The sequence below is a fragment of the Thalia democratica genome, chromosome 7, assembly GCF_965202585.1.
Source record: "Thalia democratica chromosome 7, ktThaDemo2.hap1.1, whole genome shotgun sequence".
Classification (NCBI taxonomy): Eukaryota; Metazoa; Chordata; class Thaliacea; order Salpida; family Salpidae; genus Thalia; species Thalia democratica.
In genome coordinates, this window is record NC_139171.1 from 65,035,609 (window position 1) to 65,058,382 (window position 22,774).

Here is a 22,774-nt window from a genome sequence, read left to right on the forward strand (position 1 = left end):
CAAACTAAACATGTTTCATTCTTAAACTTTTTTTTCAAGTTTTAGATATAGTTACTCTTTTGCATTTAATAGCGGTAATAAGAAATAACAAGTACAACCTACATCTTTAATGCTTTTTTAAGTTGCACGTTTTAAGTCACAGTTAACGTGTACTCGAAAAACAAACTAAACTAATGCGTCCATTTTTATATATTCAAAACTTTATAGTACTTACTAATTCGATTAATTTACTACCTAATAAACGTAGCTTTAAAGGAAGTCTTAATTAAGAAAAAATGTTTTAATTTCTTGACACAGTTTTTGGTTAGTATTGTGTTGATAAGATTTTTTCACAATGTGCACAGAAAATAATTCACTGTTCGCAGGTAAAGTACATTTTTTAAATGTTAAATAACTTTTCTTTTATTAAAAAACTAATAATAACATAAGTTAACAACTCTGAACACATTAATTGTATACTAAGACTTTCAAAACAAATAAACAGCGGTTTTTTAGTAAGAAATTTTTAATATTATATTGCAGTGTGCAAAAATTTTATTTTCCAATAGTTTTAAGTGAACAGCTTTTTAAAGTGTTTAAGCCCACTGGAATAGATAACTAGAAATTGACAACATTGATAAAGTAATTTAGAAAATCTAGTTTTCAAGTTTGTATATAAAAAATTACTATGCCTTTTTTAATCGTATCATGAAAAGTTTATTTTATTCAAATGTTAAAAGTTAAACTGTAGATTTTTTTTTAACAATTTGATAAAGTTTTTTTTTGCAGTAGAAAGTTTATTTGCCAATATTATAAGTTTATTTCTATGTAAGACTCATTAATTTACAAGAAATATTTTCTAAAAAATATAAAACATAACTTTTTGTTGATAAATAATTATTGATCTTGCTATTTAATTTGTACGTACTAATTTAAAGTTTTAAGATTTACGGTTAGAAAAAAAAAACTTCAAAGTTTTTATTCATCTAATTTTTAATATGTGTTTTTCTTGAGCACATAGTTGTCAATCGTTACAAAACATATTTTAAACGTTTTTTTTTCAGAAAATGTTAATAGTTTGAACTACTTGTCTTCTACTTTTCGATTAGCTTTTAGTTGAAATTGTTTTACTTATTTAAGTTTTTCAACAAATTAATTGTCGCATTTAATTTTATTCTTTTTTTGTAATTTTATTTTACTGGCTGGTATTAATTTAACCTAAAAACCGGCATACTTCGGTCTGCGATGTACTTTTTAATAAAAGCTTTTTTTTAAGACACAAATAAAATTAAGTTAAGATTAGTGGTTTTATATTAAATAGTTCTTCATGCTCTTGATTCAAAGTAGTTGGTATATATTGATTACTACAATAACTTTTATTAACTGCAGCCCGCGGAAGACCTCTTTCTATACAAGCAATTTTTTCAAAAAATATTGACCCTTTACTTTAGGGGTCGGCAAACTTTGGCCCTCGAAGCCAAAATCTGCGGCCCGCAAGGTACTTTTAGCTCAAAACATATCTTTTTAAAAACAGTTATAAGAAAAACTTTGTGGTAGAAGCTTACAACTAGGCTCTTAATTTTACATTTACTCGTTTTTAGAGCTCTACTACTGCTTATTTTATCACAGCTTTAGTTTAAAATAGTACTTTTATACTGAATAACACGAAAACTTTAAAATTACTGCGGCCCGCGGTAGACTTTATCCATACAGCGCGGTCCGCGAACAACTTTTTTATAATAAAATTGGCCAGCGACTTATGTATGCCTTCCTATTTTTTTTGCGTAAGTTCTTAAAAAATTGCAGAAACATAATAGTTATAGAATATTTTATTTTTATTTAATAAAAAACAACATTTAAATATGACGTAATTATGCATTAACTTTTGGAAATCATTTTATAAAAAAATAAATTAAAATCGAATAAATATTTTACATTTGATATTTTTACCGTCGACACAAAGCTTTCAAACTGAACAAAGTTTACGAGAGTACGGTATACTGTGATGAAGAAACTATTTCTTTTTGTCTGCGCCTTCACTGGCATCCTGTACCAGCAGAACAACGTGGAATGGAACACATTCGAAGCGAAAGAAGTTGATCAACTCGACGAATACGACAACGATTTCAGCGAACCCCCGATGCACAATGACCAAGATAATGATTACAAACGCAATGACTACCTAGGATACTCCGACAGAGATCTTATACCCGACGAGTATCTGATACCCGATGATGATTTTGAGCCTGAACAAGAAAAGATAAGATACTCTAATCTTTTTGCAAACTTTTACGGAAGTTTGAAATCTTTCGTAACTGGTTTCGTTCCAGAATATAAGATAATCGAGCAAACAAAAGATGTTGACGATATTGATCTTGATAACTTGGAACATGACGATTTTAATGAACCGATTTTAGGGTACTCTGACAGAGATCTTATACCCGATGAAGATCTAGAACCTGATCAAGAAAAGTTAAGATACTCTGATCATTTTGCAAATTTGTACGGAAGTTTGCAGTATTTTGTTTCCGGTTTCATTCCTGAATGGAATGTTTTCAAGCAAAAGAAAATTTTTGATCATTTAGAACTTGATGATTATGAAGATGGCGATATATATGAACCCATACTTGACATCGATCAAGATAATATTGAACATCAAGAGCATGACACCTTTGAATACGAAGACAATTTAGGACACCCTGAACAATATGGTTCTCAAAACCCCGATAATGAAAATTTAGAAGATTCCCGATTATCTCAGGATGAAAATCTTCTAGAACATACAAAAGAAAACGATTACAATAAAGATTTGGAAAACTTCGAAGAAAATCAAAACAATAACGAGCTGAAAGATTTTGATAACTTTGAGAAAGAAAAGCAAATACCTTTGGGATCTTACATCTATGACATGTTACACAGATGGTTCAACCAACCTAAAGATATTGATAGTTCCGACCAACCTGAAGAAGTTAAGGATCTTGAGTTAGATGATGATATCCATGGTAATGAACGTTACGAAGAGCCTTACGAAGAGCAAGATAACTATGAAAATAAAGACAGGTTTGAAGACCCTAGTCATGAAAATTTTGCTTACCAAGACAAAGACGACTATGATAGCTATGAACGAGCTAATTATGATAGCTATTATCAAGATAATAATGACAATTATTACCAAGGTAACTACGATAAGTACTATGATAATTATTATCAAAACAATTACGATAAATACTATGATGACCAATATCAAGATAACTACGACGAATATCATCAAGATAACTATGATAACTATGGTATCTATCCGGAGAACTATGGTAAATATGACCCAGAAAATTATGGTAGAGATGACCCAGATAGTTATGGTAGCTATGGAACAGAGAACTATGGTAGATATGACCCAGAAAGTTATGGTAGCTATGAAACAGAGAACTATGGTAGATATGACCCTGAAAACTATGGTAGCTATGAAACAGAGAACTATGGTAGATATGACCCAGAGAATTATGGTAGCTACGACACAGAGAGTTATGGTGACTATGATAACCCAGAGAGTTATGGTAGCTACGATCCAGAGAACTATGGTAATTACGGAAAGAATTATGGTAGCTATGATGACCCAGAGAACTATGGTAACTATGGAGAGAATTATGGTAGCTATGATGACCCAGAGAACTATTATAAATACGAGCAAGACCACCATAGTAACTATTACAAAGATAACTTTGGTAACCCCGACCACGAATTTTCAGATAACGACAATTATGATGATTCTGAGCAAGAATCTTACCACGACACAAAAAAAGAAAGCTCCCAAGACAGCAGCAGTCATGAAGATACAGACCAAGAGAAAAAAGTTGACCAAAAAGATGAACAAGTTGACTTTTTAGGACTGTTCCCTGAAAACTTTGAGGAGATTTTGAGAAATTCTCAAAAGACACGTCAGGATGAACAACAGCTCGAAGATCCTGAAGACAGTCTTGATGAGGACGATTTTTCCGAGGAAAACACCAGTGAAAGAGAGTCAGACGTGCCGGGAGAAAATTGGGACGAAGAAGAAGACTTTGAAGAAACTCAAAGCGATGACGAGCAAGGCAACTTGGGAGGAGGTGAAAAGTTTTCTTTGGACGAGAAGGCGAAACGCTATTTCAACATGTTCGCATGGCAAGCAGATCACTCGTGCATGTCCAAACTCAAGTGGTTTTTCAATGACGTGGACAATTTCTTGGAGGAGAAGATGGCGTGGGTGTACTATGACGTGGGCGTGGCGATTGACGTCGTCTCCAGTGTTATGACGTATTACTTGGAAGGACTGGCTCGCGTGCTGGCGCCAATTGACTTCGGACTGGTCAAGCTCGCGTTCATTATCCTGATTCACGCCGTGTACATCTTTATGGCTTCCAAGTTTGTTTCTGTTTTGTATATAAGGTTTTCAGATTATAGTTAAAGTGTAAGAGCGTAGAATTTGTTTAATTTACTTTAAAGTCATTACTATAGTGTTGTTTGTATTGTCAGTTAATATACTTTGTTATAAATAATTTTGACCTAATTTATGAACTACACTGTAGAAAAGTATTTTAGTTAGTAAAAAACTTGCTAGCAGTTTTGATCTAAAAGTTAAACAACTCTTTTGCTTTAGGTGGGTGTCAAGAAGAGTGGCAAGGCCAGCACCAACACTTGAAGTGGAAAACCAAAAAGAAGCTCAGGAAGCGGAAAAAGAAACCAGTAAGCTGGAGGTTAGATTTTTCTCAGGATATTCTCTTAGTCTAAAAAACAGTTTGGTTTAAACAAAAAACTTAACTTTATGTTTTTTTTTTTTGAGTTTTATACATTGCATTTATTTTGAATTGTTAAAATGTTTCAGCATTAATTAGTTTTCAAGTTTAAAACAACAATTTGACTAGTTTACTAATGAAACATATTTTTTCTTAAAACTTTTTTTGTTTTAGGAAGAAGAAGAGGACGAATTTTTCGACGGGTTGGAAAACTGCGTCGGGGATTCCAAAGTGCCGGGAATTTTTCAGGACCCCGAAGCTGTCATAACAACCAGCGTTGACCCCAAAAGTTTCCCCGAAATCGAAAGTGTCATCGAGAAAAAGAAGGACATGGAACTAACCGGTGAACAAGAGAAAAAAGGTTTATTAATATCAAGCAATATTTTTATATTGAACTTAATTGTAGTAGAAGTATGTTTAGTGTTAGTTTTTTGTGTTTAACATAATATATTTTACCTTTTTTTTCTCTTAAACTACTTATTTCACTAAATATAAACTTCAGAACTAACAATTTAAAACAATTTTCAGCGATCCAAAGACCAAGGAGAATTGGTAGGAACAGGAACCTGTTTGCAGGAGTGCCATCACTGTGCACAGTGGTCAACCCGCTGAGGATGAAGCTGCCAGGGATCGAAAGAGACGATGACGAGCATATCAGCATGAGGAGGAGAATGAAGGCGCAACGACTTGCAATGAGGGCATCAACGTCTAAAACTGCCAAAAATCCTAAAAACTAAAGAAGAAATAATAACTACAGGAAGATTAGAAGCTAAATAACAATAACTTGAATATATTTTAAACATGTAATTAAAGAATTAAAATAAACCGGACTTAAATTAACTATTGTTGTTTGTTATCTACTTTTTAAGCGCTAGATGATAAACATAGTTTATAAGTTAAACATATTGCTTTTGAACAAAGTTGTTGTGTTTAATCATTATTAAATGTTTTATAAGCTGTTTTAATAACTTTTTTTTTAAACGAATTACAAAAGTATGATGCATTTTCTTTACTGAAACTTCAGATTATTACCCTCTCTGCTAACTAAGGGTTGGCAACTTTTTAAGTCGGTGAGCCGCATTCACCAAAAATATTTTTTTGCTGACAGCCTAACATTGAAAACTTTACTATAAAATTAAACAAAGTTCTTTTAGGGTGAATTTTTTTAAAACGGTATTTTGGTAAGCATAACTGTAAGTCAATAGAGAGCAAACTTGAAAACTTTGGTTACAAAAAATTTAATTTCACTTGATTTACTCAATTTTTTTCAAGCTAAATAATACATCGAGAGTCAGCATGAAATAAATAATCTTCGTTTTAATAGGATTTGAAATTTATTAATCTATTCAAGAATAAGTCTTAGCTTAAACAAGTTTTGTTTAATATATCGTTTGGAAATAAACTGTTCTAGTGAACGTATTTCAATTTTTAATTAGTCAAGTTGTAAGGACATTAAGTGTAAGAACTTAAAAAATCCTTACTTGAAAGCAAGTTGTTTTAACATTTTACAAGGCTTTACTCATTAACCAAAAACAAAAATTTTACTTTAGTAATTAGCTAAAGTGGTTTTCAAGCAGAAAAAATAATTTATATCATTGTTCAACACAATTGTTTGTTTAGTTTATTGAACGACAAAAAAACGCTCAAAATATTTGATCCTAGGACCTAGTGCACAAATAACCTTTCGGTTATCGAGCTGCACACCATGGAAACCTTTTAACGACTTGTCCAGGACAAGACTTTTTTTAAAAACTTTTAACATTTATTACTTAGGCTAAAATGCCTTTCTCAGATATGCATTAGTTGTATAATATTGTTAAAATAAGAAGGATAGAAGTAATTTTAAATTTTCTTTAAGTAACGTAGTAGAAGTATAGTTTAAATAAAGGTTTGATTAAGTAAACTTAAAAGTTTCGGTAGACACAGTTTAGAAACATACTTGACCATTTAATTCAATTTTACTTACAGACTAAACTGTAAAGCTTAGAGTAAAAACTATAGTTTAATTTTCGAGGGTATACTAACAATTACCACCCAAAAATTGTTTTAATTTTCATTTTTACTATCATTGTTACACCTAACTTTGGTCGACAAGCGGTTCTCAGATTTGATAGGATAGAATTTTTGCGCGGGTGGGAAATGATCGCAGGTTGGAACTGAGTGGTTCCCATTTTCGAGGGAAGACTTTGTGTTATTCAAACTAAAATAATAACAGCTAGAAATTTTGACAAAAATTTTAAACTTGATTCAATGGCAAAAACGTTTGCTAATAAGTATTTTAATAGATCAACAATCAAGATAAGTTGTCTGTAAAACAAAGCAATTAAATTTTTCTAAGATGAGCTAAGTATCTAATACATTTTGTTTTCATAAGGTAAGCTTAGTATAATTAGTTTATACAGAACAAATAATAACTATTTTTTTGTTGCAGCTCTTTAACTACAATATTAACATTATGTATATCATTATTTTGAAAAACATCTTATAATTATATAATGCTATAAGAGAAATAAGAAATAATTATAGTTGATTCTTTAAAATATTGTGTGTTTAGTCTTCTTAAATTTAAAAATTATTTGTTAGATTTCAAAATGTAGCGTCAATATTTACATAACTATTTAAAAAAATTGTCAAACTATGAAAATTTATTTATGATAGTTACTTTTCTTTTAGAACGATTATTAATAAAAAATTAAGCTTTTTTAATGTAAATAGTACACTGTAGTATATCAGCTTTTGTCTTAGCTCATAAGAGATCGTAATAGCATGTGATGTATAACTTGATAAGCGAAAGGTTTCTTCGTGCACCAGGTCTTTAGATAAAAATTTTGAGCGACTTTTTTTGTCTATCAATAAACAAAAATAATAATCAGAAATAGCAGGTCATAAAATTATAAACACAGGCTTGCCACTCTTTGAGTCAAAAAATCTTCCCTGAGTGACCAGAAACTTTCCTGAGTAATCTTAACTTCCTTGAGTTTTTTTCAAATCCTTAAACTTTTTTTTGCCTCTGGCGCAAATTACTAATACCTCATGCTCATTTTTCTTCTTTAATAATAAAAAGAAGGTTGTAAGTGTATACTTCTGTGTTAGATGCTTATCACAAATATGAAAAAACTGTTTACAAAAATTTAATATTAAAAGATTAAATCAATTAAGACTAAAAAAATGTATACACAATTTTGTGTAAACATGTTAGTTATTTTTATACATAATAAAAAATAGTAATAGCTAGCATGATGTCGCACCAATATAAAACTGAATTTATATTTTATTAGAGGTCTGCTCTAACCATAATTTTAGGCTATAAATGACATTATATATATACATAAATAATAAAATCAAACTTATTCATCATAAAGCAATAAAACTTGAATATTTAATTGCTTTCATCTTAAAATATATATCGATTATATTAATACAATATTTTATATCGACTTTAACAAGTCTATACAATAGAAGCGATTAAATATTTAGTTTTATTAGTTTACAATGAGTAAATTTATTTATGTATTTATAAAGCTTGTTTAAAACAAAGTATTTTTTTTAAATAAACATATTAGGCTTTAAACATAGATTTTTAGCCTAAAGTTATGGCTAAAATAGATACCGAAAATAATGTAATTTCAGTTCGATATTGGTGCGACATCATGCTAGGTATTTACCAAAATTTCTAAATAAGTACTTGAAAATAATAAAACTAATTTTTTAAATAAAATATTGAAACTGGATTAATTAAATCTCATTCTAAGTATAAAAACAACTTTACCTGAAATTTTAAAAAAAATCATAACTGCGCAGAGCTTCCCTAAGTTTAAAATAATAATTTGAAAATTCTCTGAGTTTCCCTGAGTGTATGGAAACCTTGTAAATACTTATAAAACTTAATATTATTATTATTTTACCTTATTTCAAGAAAGTTATATTTAGTAAAAAAAAAGTTTTGATTTAAAACAAATTTTTATGCAAACTAACATTTTAGTATTTAATTTATGTCAAAACTGTTTCTAGTTAACCAACTTATTTTTATAACTAGTTACAACTAATTTTTGTTTAGAATTCTATGCTTAAGAAGAATTTAAACTTGTTTAATAAACACAATTAAACTGTAAACAATACATTAACTCAAAACACATAAAAAAGTTTAAAAAAACACCACTAAATCAAAATCGAGAATTTTATTGTATTAATCAAACGTGGGTGCTGAAAGACTTCCAGGGCCTGAAGCAGGTGTCCCCCAACCCCAGCTGGTCCACAGTGCCGTCCTGGTTGAGCTGGAAGGTGGTCAGGCTGTTCTTCCTCACCCTGATGTGGTTCAGCACGTTCTCCGGCAACTTGCTGTGGATCTTCCAGTAGCAGTAGGTGACAAAGGTGACCGGGCAGAAGATGACGATCTTCTTGTCCTGCGGATCCAGGTTCCTCTTGAAGTAGGAGAGGAAGACCGTGTCGTAGCACTTCTTGTCGTTCTCGTACACCATCTTGTCGCACTCCGACCTCTTGACGTTGTACGGAGACGACGGGTCCAGCAGATCCTTCGCCACCAGCCTGTCTTCCTTCCTGAAGGTGGCGTTGCCCTGGATGTCGAGGTGCTTCTTCAGCAAGCTGCCCAGCATCTCGTTGTTCTCGTACACGATCCTCAGATCCTCGTTGCAGTAGTCCAACACGTTGTCCTGGAGATGGGAGCACACCTCCCGGACCTCGTCCTCGTCGTCAAGGCGCGGCGTGGCAACCAGCACGATCGTGGTCTTTCCGGCGTTGGGGCCCACGTTGCTGCGCTGCCGGTCCCAGTTGAGGTTGTCCCGCCTTGGGGTGTACAGGTAGTTGTCTTCCATCAGGTCTTCCGGGGTCTTCATCGCGAAGGATCGCTTCTTGTGGGAGCTGATCTGGTGGGAGATCGTGGCTCCGGCGGCGACCGCTAACTGGGTGGCAATCTTAGCGAAGTAGCTCATGTTTTTAAATCTGTTAATCTAAGTTGTAAAATGATATAAAAAAACACTCTTACTATGTTTGAATAAAATGTCAGATCTAACAATATAATCTATAAATTTTTGTATTGCACTATTTCTATAAGGCTACTCTGTGTTTTATTTACAAACATCTTTCAGGCTTTTAAACTATATACTTTTTATTGTACTTTAAACTTTTGCATTAATATAAAATAAAATAAATAAAAACTCTTCGACCTACTAATAAACAAGCTTGAAATAAATAGCTAAAACTAATATTCGTTCTCATAAAAATACAAATATAATATAGAATATAGAAAGACAAAATATAATAATAAATTTTCAAATAATGTCTATACAAGTCGTATGTTAGGTTTAGGACTGCATACGCTTTGTTTTTGTTGCGCAGTGACATCTTCTGTGTAGAAAGCGTCTCTTTGCTGCTCATCGTAACTGCAGTCGTCCATACATCTCAGGATGACGGTTCCATTAGCATTGAGCTGAATCCAGGTTATGGAAGCCTTCCTGAACAGAAAGCGCGGCCAGAATTTTGTGTCAAGCTGCATCAACTTCAAAGTGACGAACTGGATGACTTTAGGGGGCAAGACGTAGATCTCAGTCTCCCTACAGTCCTTCAGGCTCCTTTTAAAGTTGGCCGCGAACGCTTTCTGCATCTTTGGCAGGTTCATCATGGCTTTCGCCTCCCTTATCTTAGATCCCGAGTTGTCAGTGTAAATCGGCGGATCCTGATACATGAGATCTCCTTCCAGATCGAACTCGAACTTGGTGTGAAACTTTGGGGCCTTCGAGTCAAAGGCCTGCCTCACGGCCCTCTTAAACTCCTTGCAGCCGTAGCCTTCGGAAAAGGGGAATACCGTGACCTGATCCGACAAGTCGTCGCTCAGTTGGCTGAGTCTTTTGGCGACGGTCTGAACCAGCTGCTGCGTCCTGGGAGTGCATCCGTTGATCTCGGAGAACTGGCTGATCAGGAAAATGTTCTTGGATTTTGAGTTTTTAAACTTTTGTGGGTTCTGACATTCGTCTTGGTTGTCCCAGTTGTAGTTCCAGGGCTTCATCTGGTAGTCGAACTGGTAAGCGTGCGTTGATTGGCTCCTGAACTTGTGGTAAGAGCCAATGGCAGCGGAGAAAATTGCCACTGGTAACTTCATAGCTTTTGATTTGTGAAATTTGTTTAGTATGTAAAAAATTAAATAACACTGATCAAAAACTATAAGTAAATTAAAAACTTGTTTGAAACACTTCTAGCTTTAACTAAAATAAAAACCTTGTCAAAACACAATTTAAATGTAACTTAGTTATTGAAATATTTTTATAACCTACGATAAATAAAATTCAAGTGTAAAATATACAAATACTTTACAAAAAATAGCTTTAACTTTAGTTGTTAAATAAATAAAAACAGCTAAAACCTAAGTTTAGCAACAAAACTTAAAAGCTTATTAAACATCTCGCTATAAACTTTTAAAATGCCGACAAGTTAAATACTATATATATACAAAAATTAGTAGAATGCACAGTGAATAACCCTAAAAAAAGAAAATAGAAATGTACAATGTTTATAAAATATACTAAGACGAAAAGTTGATTTTTTTAAAGCTTAAACATAAAATTCATTAGTACTGCTAATCACAAATTTTATGTATCTTTAAAAAAATTGTGTTCGTAAAGTATTGAACTTAAATCTGTGAAAAAATGTTTTATACATCAATCTATTTTTAATTTTATGCTACTATAAAAAAACATTAAGCTAACTGTGAGAAGTATCACTAATTTTTTTTTTAATTCTAAACTTTATATACATTTGAATTCAATTGAAAAGTATTGCTAAAAATTTACTCAGCTATTGGAGATAGTTACAAAATTAAAAACTCATTAATATCTTCTACTAAAAAAGTTAACAAAAAGAAAAAGAAAATTATAAAAGCTTAGTACAGCTTGAACCATAGTTGTTAAACTTTGAAAAACACTTTTAACTCAACCATTAAAGACCAATTTTACATAATAAAAATCTACTTGGTTTAGTTACTGAGCCAATCATGCCAATTAGAATTATTTACAAACTTTGCTTATCTGTCTTCTTCATACAAAGCTCTATTAGCTCCCTCATAACTGCAATCATTGATAGAATGGGCGAAAACGTTCCCGCTCGAATTAATTTGCAACCACGTGATAGAAGCTTTGTTGAATATGTACCTGCTCCAAGAACTAGTTGGTAGCTGCAGTAGCTTCAGAGTCACATACTGGATAACTTTTGGAGGCAGAATGTAAACTTGTACTTCTTCTGGGCTGTCTTTATCTTGACTATCTTTATCTTGGCTGTCTTTACCGTTACTGTCTTTATCTTGGCTGTCTTTACCGTGGCTGTCTTTACCGTGACTGTTTTTACCTTGGCTGCCTTTACCTTGGCTGTTTTTACCATGGCTGTCTTTACCGTGGCTGTCTTTACCTAAGCTGCCTTTACCGCGGCTATCTTTACCTTTGCTGTCTTCACTGTAGCGGTCTTTACCGTGGCTGTCTTTACCATGGCTGTCTCTACCATGGCTGTCTTTACTGTGGCTATCTTTATCGTGGCTGTCTTTACCTTGGCTGTCTTTATCTTGGCTATATTCATCTTGTAGTTTCCTGTCTAGATACGTCCCAACGAAGTCTAGACAACTACTTTTTCTTTCATTGAAACATATATTCTCCGATCTCTCGTAGACAACTGGGTCTTGCTCGTCTACATCTCCGAAAATTTCCAGCTCTGGCCTCATAAAATAATCACATTTATTGTCGAAGAAATCATCTAGTTCCTGGTAGAAAGGCAAGCCTCCAAAACCGTCTGAAAAGGAAGTCACTGTGACTTTATCACTGATGGTTCTGCTCAACTCCCAGACTCTGTTCGCAGCGCTCTTAGCCAAATTTTCACTTCTGGGACTGCAGCATTCTTCTTCAGCTATTTGGCTGACAAAGAACAGATGCTTGGCTCCTTTGCACTCTGCGTTGTCAAGATAGTCCCAGTCTGAGTCCCATTTTTCGACTTGCGGGTCGAATTTGTAGAAGGCTTGAGCTGTTTTCAGCTTTAGTTTTGCACCAACTAAAGACAAAAGAGAAATTCCAAATCTCATGTTAATCAATATTTTAAGTAAATAAGTTGATTAAAAATCTAACTGTCTAAAATTTTTAAATAATTCAAATAAATTTTTATCAGTATAGATCTCTATTAGCATAGGTTTAAAATGGATTAAAACTGACTAATTGCACTGAAAAATATAAAATATTTCAATTTCTAACTACCAAATTTAAAAAAAGATAACAATACCTTATTGTGCAAAGTACAGTTGATAATACCTACTACAAAAAAAATTGTTTTTAATATTAGTATATATGTAACTATATAAAGATAACTTCAACTTGGTAAAAAAACACAGTGCTGGTTAAAAAACAATTGTAGAATAGGTCAAGTATTGATAAAGTTAACAACCTAATCCAAAGGATTAAGGTCCTTTGACAAAAACGCTCCATTGTTGAAAGACCCCAAAGTAACAACTCCGTCATCAGCAATCTTCAAATGAGTCACTGCGCATGGAGCAAGGTAGAGTCTTGACCAGATCTCTGGAACTTGGAGAGCTTTTGCAACAAAGTAGCGAACAACGTTTGGGTGGCAAATGAACAGTTCAACAGAGTTCTTCTGCTTGGAAGGCCTGTGAATGAACCTCTTGAAAGATTCGCACATCTTAACACCTCCTACCAGGTAGTGATGGCTCAGATTGAACTCGTTTACAGAACTTGGAGGGTTGGGAACGCCTGGAAAGCCATCTTTAAGATCGTTTTCCAGCATGATGTTGATCTTGCAAAGGCTGTCAGAGTTTGTTTCCAGTATTTCCTTGCGAATATACTTCCAGGTCTCTCTTGTTCGTTTTGTGTCTGACACATGAACTTGAGTTATCCTCTCATGAAGACCCTCGCTTGCCAGGAAAGCTCCAAGTTTGACTGCTTGCTTGATTCCCATACTGCTCAACCCGGGGTCTAGACTTGGAGTGAGTCTTGTATCTCCGTGGGAAACCAGTAAGATGTCCCTGGTGTAAGTTTGGGCGCACTCTCCAGCTTCTTTGCTGGGTGTCAGGGCTTCTTTCTGGTCCCAGTCATAGTTCCAAGTGGCTCCATCAGCGAAACTGGTCTTTTTCAACTTAAGGCCGATAAATGCACCTCCAGCTGCTATGGTTGTTTTAATCAGAGATGAAAACATTTAAAACTTCTGCAAAAAAAAAACATTGTATGATAGTTATTAAAGCTATAAAGTATTTTTAATAGGTTATAAGTTACAGTTTTGTTTAAGAGTTCTTTTAAATGTATGCTGTCATTAATTTCTTTTAATTTTACTAGTATGTCATAAACATGAAGTACAAAAAAATAATCTTAGTTTGAAGGTATAGTTTAGAATTTAAACACTGCTGAAATTTAAGCTGAAGTTTTTAACAATTGTTACATTTAACAATGTTACAATTTTAATAACCACTAAAAAGTCTTTATACAGTTAGCTTGTCCAAAAAATAGCTACTTAAATTAGAATCCATATTATTTTTTTAATAACACCAGCAAAAAAAAATCATACAGAATACAATGAAACTAAAAATACTTTGCACCTCAAGTTTGAATTAATCACTAGTCTTACATAAATAACTGATAACTAAATGCCCTTATGATTAGTTTTAATGAAAATTGAAAAATTATCATTTTACCTTTCATTAATGTCTGATTATAAAATTTGGCTAAAAGCTTTTTCTTTTTTAAACTTTAAACAAACTTTAAACAGAAATTGTAAGAAATATTTTGTTAAATCAACTAAACAAAAAAATTGCAACAGAAAGTTTTGAGCTTATATTGCAGTGTGGAAAAAGTAAAACTAAATCAAAAAGTATAGATTAATCTTCTTCAAAATCAGCACAATCAACTTTGCTTTGGTTATCTGCATGCATCATAGATCTGTCATTAGCATACAACAACTTGACAGTGCCGTTTTCATAGCAAGCAATTGAAGTGACACTACCACAGGATATGTTGAACCTGTTATAAGCAGATGGAGATATTTGAAGCGCTCTGCAAATGAGATACTTGATTATGTTTTGAGAAGTCACAATCCAGTAGTGTCCATCACTGTCAGTATTTGGCAGAGGTTTCTTGATGTTGTTAGAAAACATGTAGTCAAATTTAGCTGAGTTTATGTAAAGACTTCTGTCTGTAAGTGGGCAAGTGTCTCCTCTGGGACTTGCTTGGGCCGGAGTGCCATCTACAAGCTCTGGTTTCTTGTTGACCAAGATTGACTGGCCAGTCACATGGTATATTTGCTTGGCAATGATCTTACCACACTTTGTGTCAACATTCCTTGGAGCCACGCCAATTTCATTGATCTTTTTATGTAGCCCCTGTTCTACTATAAAGTTGCCCACTAGTTTCATTTGGATTTCACCATCTTTGTTCAGCAGGTAGTCATCTGAATCCTCCTGTTTTTCACAGCTTCCACAGCAGACCAAGTTGAAGTAGTTGACTTTTGTTCCATTCAAGTTTGGCTGGACATTATCGTAGTTTGGGTTAAATGCAAATGTTTTCTGCTTGTTGAGTGAGAAGTTTTTCTTGTAGCTTGTTTTTGTAACGGTGTAACAAGCTAATGCAGTGGCTGCACTTTTCCAAATCACTTTCATTCTTGAACAAACAATGTTATATATGTCTGTTAAATAAAACAAAACTAAGTTTTCAATATTATATTTTCTGAAGTGGTATTTTGTACCATACAACTTATAAAATATTAAACCTAAAAGAAAGAAAACTAAATAGTTGATCAAAAATAGTAGTTAGACTCTATTAAAGTCAATTATTTTTGTATAACTACTACTTATAGTTTATATACAGTTATACACTGACAATTCATCTTTCTTTTAACAAGCTTGGTAAAAAAAAGTTATTTTAATTAAAGACTTTTTTTCATACTTAAAAACTACATAAAAACTTACATAAAATATCTATGCAAAACATATTGTTTTTTCAAAATAATAACAATTTGATGTGAAATCTTAAAAATGTTTTATTGTTTTTACAATATCAGTTAACTATTTTTAAGTCTTAAGACCTTTAAAGTGTTTAAAACATTAATTTATACTAGTATGATCCACTCTTATAAGTTGTAAGTAAGAACTAAAACTAAATCCCTTAAAGAACATACAACTCTGTTTGCAAATAGTGAATTTCATAAATAATTTATATTAATTACTATTTGTTCTTATATTTTATTTTTTTAAATATTAAATTTTCTAAAATAAGCAAAAAAGAAGCAATAGTTAAGCTTAATTGTGCAGGAAGAACATTTAAAGATATTATTATGCTCTTAAAACAAGCCAAACTCAGTTTACAATGTTATGAAAGTATTTAAGGAGAACACCTGAAGACCTATGAGGTAGCATAGCGTTCCTTGATCAAAGAAGATGACCAAAGGTGTTCAGGAAAGGGTGAGCGGGAATCTGAAGAGTCCTGCAAGGTGAATGGCTAAAAATATTATGTGAGTGTGACATAAATGATAAAAATCATAAAAATTTATCTCAAACTACTTTCCTATAAAATAAAAAAGAGGTTATACCTCACACCTGTCCAAAAGTAAAACAGACTTGACAGAGCAAAGATTCTTCTTAAAGATTTGAAGGCTGGCATGGCAGAGCACAATGTTTTTATTTGTTTCAAGAACTTTTTACAGTTGCATTTTCTGTTAAAAATTAAAAACAAGACTGAGTGTACCAAAGTGCTCAGCAAATGAACTTGTTGAAGAGTCTGCTATCAACAAAATCCATTTTAACTCATGTGGGCTGCAAACTTGTTACTTTAAAAACTATTTTTGATTAACAAGAGGTTAAAATCAAAACAGATCTATCATTACAAATTTTGGCACCAGTTTTTAAAAAGATGAAAGTACATAATAAAAATCAGCCTTTCACTTTCCAGTAAATCAAAGGACTATCAAAAACCTCAATTAAAACTTAAGACTGGTAAAACATCATTTTGTAGATTTTTGCGTAAAGAGATGTACGTTCCTGCCTTGTTTTAAATGTAGTGGATTTTTGGGTATTGTTTATACTGAAAGCAAACTAATTTAGCAAACAATTCAAACTTATTTTTATTTTCCTTAGTCATAATTTTTGATCAATTTTTTTAGGTTTTCTATTTTTAGTGTTAAACAGTTTTTGAATTAGTCTAAGAACTTTTCACCTACCTTGCTTTTAGATATTAGATTTTAATGTGTACTAAACATACTTTTTCAAAAGTTACTAAAAAAATATATGCACTAAGTGGTTTTCATAAATTATATTCTTATTTATTTAATATTTTTTGTTAACTTCTTTTGATATTCTCAGGGTAGTTTAGTTTATTGAACAAAAGACGCTCAAAATATTTTGTCCTAAGACCTGGTACACAAAAAAACCTTTCAGTTATCAAATTAGTATAAAAGGATTCTATACTGTTTTTAATGTATTAACCACTATCTATAAAAAAAAAACAAACTATAGCCGTAACAAAAGTAATTAAAATTTGATACAATATAAATATCATAAGGCATAAATCATACAAACTTGTTCTATTTACTCTGAAACCGGCTCAAAAATTAAGGCCATATGATAGGAGGGGTCACCTTGTTTTACTTTGTACTTTTTCTATAATTATAACTAGGGTACCAACTGCTTTTGACCCCTTTTTAAAACTCAAAGTAACTTTTGAGATATGAGGAATCAAAGTTGGATTTTTCAATAGGTTATTGATCTTCAAAAGCTTTTGAGCAATAATTTACAAATTTTATAAGGCCTACTTTTGTAAAACTACAGTTAATTTTGTATATAACATCTTTTAAATCTTTTTTAAAAAATGTATTAAAGGCATATGGTGGTAAATCACCTTTTTCACCATTTAGTCTTATTTTATTGAGTTTTTATTAAGCTACAAGTTGCTTTTCACAGGTATTTAAAACTCAAAGTAAATTTTGAGATATAGCCGGTCAAAAAAGTCCTTATGGGAGGCACAAACTAAAACGACAAATAACTAGAAATCACTAAACATCTGTTGTTTTAGTTTGCGCCTCCTATAAAAAGCCTCTTGTTGCCTCCAACTTTGACCTGCTATATCTCAAAAATTTATTTTAATTTTTAAGTTTGTAAAAAGCATCTTAGCTTTGTTAAGACTTTATAAACTAAGATCAAATTATGAAAAAAGTGATCTACCCCCTCATACCCTTAATATTGCAAGAAGTGTTTCCAAAAACTTAAGATAAGCTTCTGTAAAAAACATATGAGTTTATACATAGTAAGTAAAGTTTTCAAAATTTCAAGAAAACTAGTTATAAAAAGTTAATTATTTTACAAAACTGATTGTATCTTAAAACTAGTTGAAATTTTTATATTTAATAAAAAGTATCTAATAGTATATACTTTAAGATTCTATATGAGGGCCACTACTCATTTCTAAAAAAAATTTGAACCCCAACTCCTGTGATCTAATTGATATAATTGTTTATTACTTATTAATGTTGTTTATTGTGCAATTTTGAACTCAGGTGTTAAAACTCAAGCTATGTTAGCAAAAGAAATATGAAGTTAAAAATAAGAAAAATGATTAATACACATGATTCTATAATTTATAACAAAAATAAATGAAACAAAAAACTCAAAAAAAATTACTCACAAAACATTGGTTATCATTCCATTAAAAAAGAAACCACAAAAAAGTGTACAAAAAACAGCATAAAATGTATGATGTAAGTAGATATTAAGGGCATAGGGGGGGGGTAAACACCCTTTTTTGGTTTTTGATCTTATTTTATATAGTTTTTACTAAGCTACAAGATGCTTTTTACAGATTAAAAAAATTCAAAATAATTTTTGAGATATAGCCGGTCAAAGTCAGAGGCAACAATAGGATCCTTATGGGAGGTGCAAACTAAAACGTCAAATAACTAGAAATCACTAAAAATCTATCTCCTCCTACGTTTTTTGAGATAACTACCTCAAATTTTCAGGAAATGTTCCTTGCAGTATTTAGAAAATTCTGTCGGAACAGAATTTAAAAAAATTAAAAAATAAAAATTTTATAACAAAAAAACAAAAAAAAAACTGTTTTTTTTGTTTATATTTTATATTAAAATTTTATTTTTTATATTTAAAAAAATTCCTTCCGACAGAATTTTCTAAATATATCAAGGAACATTTCCTGAAAGTTTGAGGCAGTTATCTCAAAAAACGTAGGAGAAGATAGATTTTTAGTGAAATAGTCTATTTTTGCCGTTTTAGTTTGCGCCTCCCATAAGGATCCTATTGTTGGCTTTGACTTTGACCAGCTATATCTCAAAAACTATTTTGATTTTTTTAAATCTGTAAAAAGCACCTTGTAGCTTAGTAAAAACTATATAAAATAAGATCAAAAACCAAAAAAGGGTGTTTACCCCCCCCCCCTATGCCCTTAATATAAAAGTTACTAAAATACATAAACAGCTTAGTCAAAACAAACTTCCAGGTCGACAAGTTAAGGGGTTTAAAACTATTAAACTTTAAACAAAAAAAAAAATCATAAAGTTGGTAAAACTGATAAATATTTTTAGGAAGGAAGCACAGAGTGAATATACCTATTGATAGTTTTTAAACATTAACAGTAGTTTGAGATAAAGTTAAGTCTGTTTTATTTAAGTCTGTTTAACTGTTTTATTGTTGTTCTAACTTTTTCTTAGGTTTATTTACAAATTTTACCAACAAGTATTCTATTTACTTTATATCTTTAAAGTTTTAAAAATTCACAAATCATTATTTTATGATTTAAAAAGAATTTGGCAATGGCTATTTTCAAATTATCTTTACATTTTATTTTGTTATCCTTTTCTCTTAATACATCTTTTATGACAAAAATTGTTTGAATTTATCAAAAAAGACTTTGTGTTTACCATTTACAGTTTGAAAAATATTTATTTAATTAATTTCCCATCTTCTGTACTCCTTTGTACTCAAAAGACTTTAAGCTGAGTTTAGTCAGTATATATTTCTATAATAAGTTAATGCATATGTATTGCAAAAACTAAACATTAAACTGTGAATTTTTGTTGGACTGCTTTAATTTTGTCAACTCTTTTTTTTAAGGTAGTTGGTTGAAAGTGAAGTGTTGAACTCCAGCATAAGACAAACATATAGTATAAATAACTTTGTCAGAGTAATAGTTGAACTAAATTTAAAACTGCTTAATATTTTGTAGGATGATACTAATGCAATTATTATATACAGTGAATTCACTTTAGATTTAGATTTTTAAATATGTAGTTTGCTTACTCTTAATACACTGTAATTGAAGGTTATTTAATGTTATTAATTAAGGGATCAGCTGAGTTATGTTTGCTTATGTGAATATTAAAAATTTTACATTTATAAAGATTTAATTTAGTTTGGTTGTTTTTTGGTTATTGATAGATATTGTCTTGGGATATCTGTAAAGCACCAAATTACTTACTAAAAATGTTGACATTATCTGCAAAAAAGTTATATAACTGTGATTATCAATCTCTGTTGCAATATTACTGTTATGTAATGTCAAGATTTATAAATAATTTGCAAATTGGTCAAGGAGTTTGACAATGTACTACTGCCAAAAAGAAATTTTTGTGACCCTATTTAAAATAAATTTACTAACCTTTTATGCAGTCAATACTGAATTAAAGTCTTTATTACGGCCAAAGAGGGGTCCAACATATTTTTTTTTATAAAAACTAATACTTGCCCTTATATAAAAACCAAAATTATATACTATAAGATACTTTTCACATAATGAAATATTTTAAATTTATTTTTGAATTACAGTTAGTTGTGTAAAATTTCAAATACTAATGTATAAAAGAGAAATTTTTAATTGTCTACTTTTCAGAATTTTAAAAAAATTACTAAATATTTATCTTCTAGTTCATTTTCAAAATCAATTTAGCCAATATTTTAAGAAAATAGCCCTTGCATTTATAGAAAAAATGATATTGTAGCATTATTTTTTTATTTAAGACTTTCATGATCAAAAAAATCAATTTTCTACTTTTTTTTAAAGAAATAAATATTATTACTATATACCAAAAAATGCTACAATACTATTGTTTATTATTTTCCTTTCCCCTACTATGGCCCTAGTCTTTGATGTGGCAATGAGTTAAAAGCTTTTTTGAATGTTAGTCTACACTACTTTGATAGATTTATTATTAATGTAAGATGTAAGCCATTACTGTTAATAAACTAACAGTTGAATGCATGATAAGTTGTTAGGAACAATATTGACTGAAAATTATTGAGAATTTTTCTTAATCTTTAAAAGGTAGATATTGAATAAATTAGTATTTTTGTTTTTAAAGTTAACCCTTGCATAAAAATTATATTGAACTCTCTGCTTTTATATCCTTAATTTTTCTAATAATTTTAGTTACATCAATAAGTATAAAGCTAAGTTAAAAATCTGTAAAATGTGATCATCTTGCTTTACCCCTACATATGGGCTTAGAGGAAATTTCAAATCAGTTCTGTTACTAATTTGCTAAACTTTTGCAAAACACTAATCATTGAAGAAGATATTTAGAACATTAGAAGAACTGATGTTTTTCAACTAAAAAGATAAAATAAACTTGTTTCTGTGTGTCAACAAGTTAATACACTTCAACCAAGCTATGAAAGTTGAATAGATAGTTGAGAGCATTCCTTTAACTTTCATAGCTCCGTTTAAGTGTGTTAACTTGTTAACACACAGAAACATGTGTTAGTTAGTAGAGAAAGAGTAATATGTAAATTTGTTAAGATTATACATTCCAGTGAACTTGTTTCACTAGGATCTCTATTAGCAAATAAATTTACTTTAAATGTTTCATAATTATAAACTTGTTGAGTTCCAGAAGCTGTTTCTGTTTATTATTTATAAAATGTTAAGTCTAAATATCTAACACAAGAAAATGGAAAGACCTTGGAGTATTTACTTAATAACAGAAATATAAGCAGTGTACTTAACTTTTAATTGGTAGTGAAACAAACATAATGCCCTATTTTGGAACATTGACAACTACCACAAAAAAATTTTTGTAGTCTATTAGCATACTTGAATGGAAAATGCCATTCTATGGAGAAAAAAATATCTGAGTCACAAGAGTATTTAAAAAATGGAAAAAAAAAGTTGTTTGAGTCAAAAAAAATTTAAAAACATATTGATGGAGGCAAAATTTATGAAAATACTAAAGCAATAACAAAAAGATTTTAAAAATACAATTTTAAAATAGTTATATTAAATTTTTATTCACAAAAACCAGCCTATGATTTAGAAAAAAATCCAAATGATCCTGAGTTTTAAAAAACAATATTTTAACAAGCCTGAATCTGTGTGAGTTTCTCAAAAAAAATAAAACTTGTCTGAGTTTTTCTAAAATTTCAAACTAGCATGAGTTATCTTAGATATGTGGCAGCCATGTAAACATTATAAGAATAACTAAGTAAGCTAATCTGCAAAAACTAAACATAAATAGTTTATGTGATAAATATTATGTTCTTTTTGTTAATTTTTTTTTTACCAGACAATATTCTTTTATCTTGAGTAAGTTTTGGTATTTTTGATGTTGAAGTACTTTTTTTAATCAGTAGAAAAAAAATTTTAATAATAGAATATTCACTTAAAATTTATTAACTACTGATAAACAATTAAACAAAACGCATCTTAATTTTTTTGTTTTGCTTTCAAGTTATTATTTAAGTAAAAACTTATACAATAGAAAATAATCTAAGAAATGCCATGTATTTGAACTGAATTCCAATGATTTTCAGGCACACATTAAATTAGCTTGCATGTTGATATCAACAACAATTTGAAGAAATTTAATTGGCTCAAAATTTTATTTTTGTTTGTGACGTCAAGGTTACAACGAAGCTTCAGAGAAGCAAAGACATATTGAATCAATATATTTAAAGCCAAGGCAGGGACAGATTTTGACAGCAAAGTTTAAAATGATTTATGTAAAATTTATTTTAAACGTTTATCACTATGCTTATTACT

At 30.7% G+C, this 22,774-nt stretch overlaps 3 protein-coding genes across 3 annotated transcripts; all 3 read right to left on the minus strand.

Annotated features, from left to right (window-relative positions):
* Positions 1-10,047: 10,047 nt before the first annotated feature.
* Positions 10,048-10,863, minus strand: LOC145841714 (uncharacterized). The gene has a single exon (XM_082949064.1). It carries the CDS (start codon positions 10,861-10,863, stop codon positions 10,048-10,050), a length of 816 nt encoding a protein of 271 aa, XP_082805190.1.
* A 2,315-nt stretch (positions 10,864-13,178) lies between these two features.
* On the minus strand, positions 13,179-13,943 carry LOC145841715 (serine/threonine-protein phosphatase PGAM5, mitochondrial-like). Its single transcript, XM_082949065.1, has one exon. It carries the CDS (start codon positions 13,941-13,943, stop codon positions 13,179-13,181), a length of 765 nt encoding a protein of 254 aa, XP_082805191.1.
* A 676-nt stretch (positions 13,944-14,619) lies between these two features.
* Positions 14,620-15,396, minus strand: LOC145841716 (serine/threonine-protein phosphatase PGAM5, mitochondrial-like). Its single transcript, XM_082949066.1, has one exon. The coding sequence runs from the start codon at positions 15,394-15,396 to the stop codon at positions 14,620-14,622; it is 777 nt and encodes a 258-aa protein (XP_082805192.1).
* Between the last annotated feature and the right edge of the window lie 7,378 nt (positions 15,397-22,774).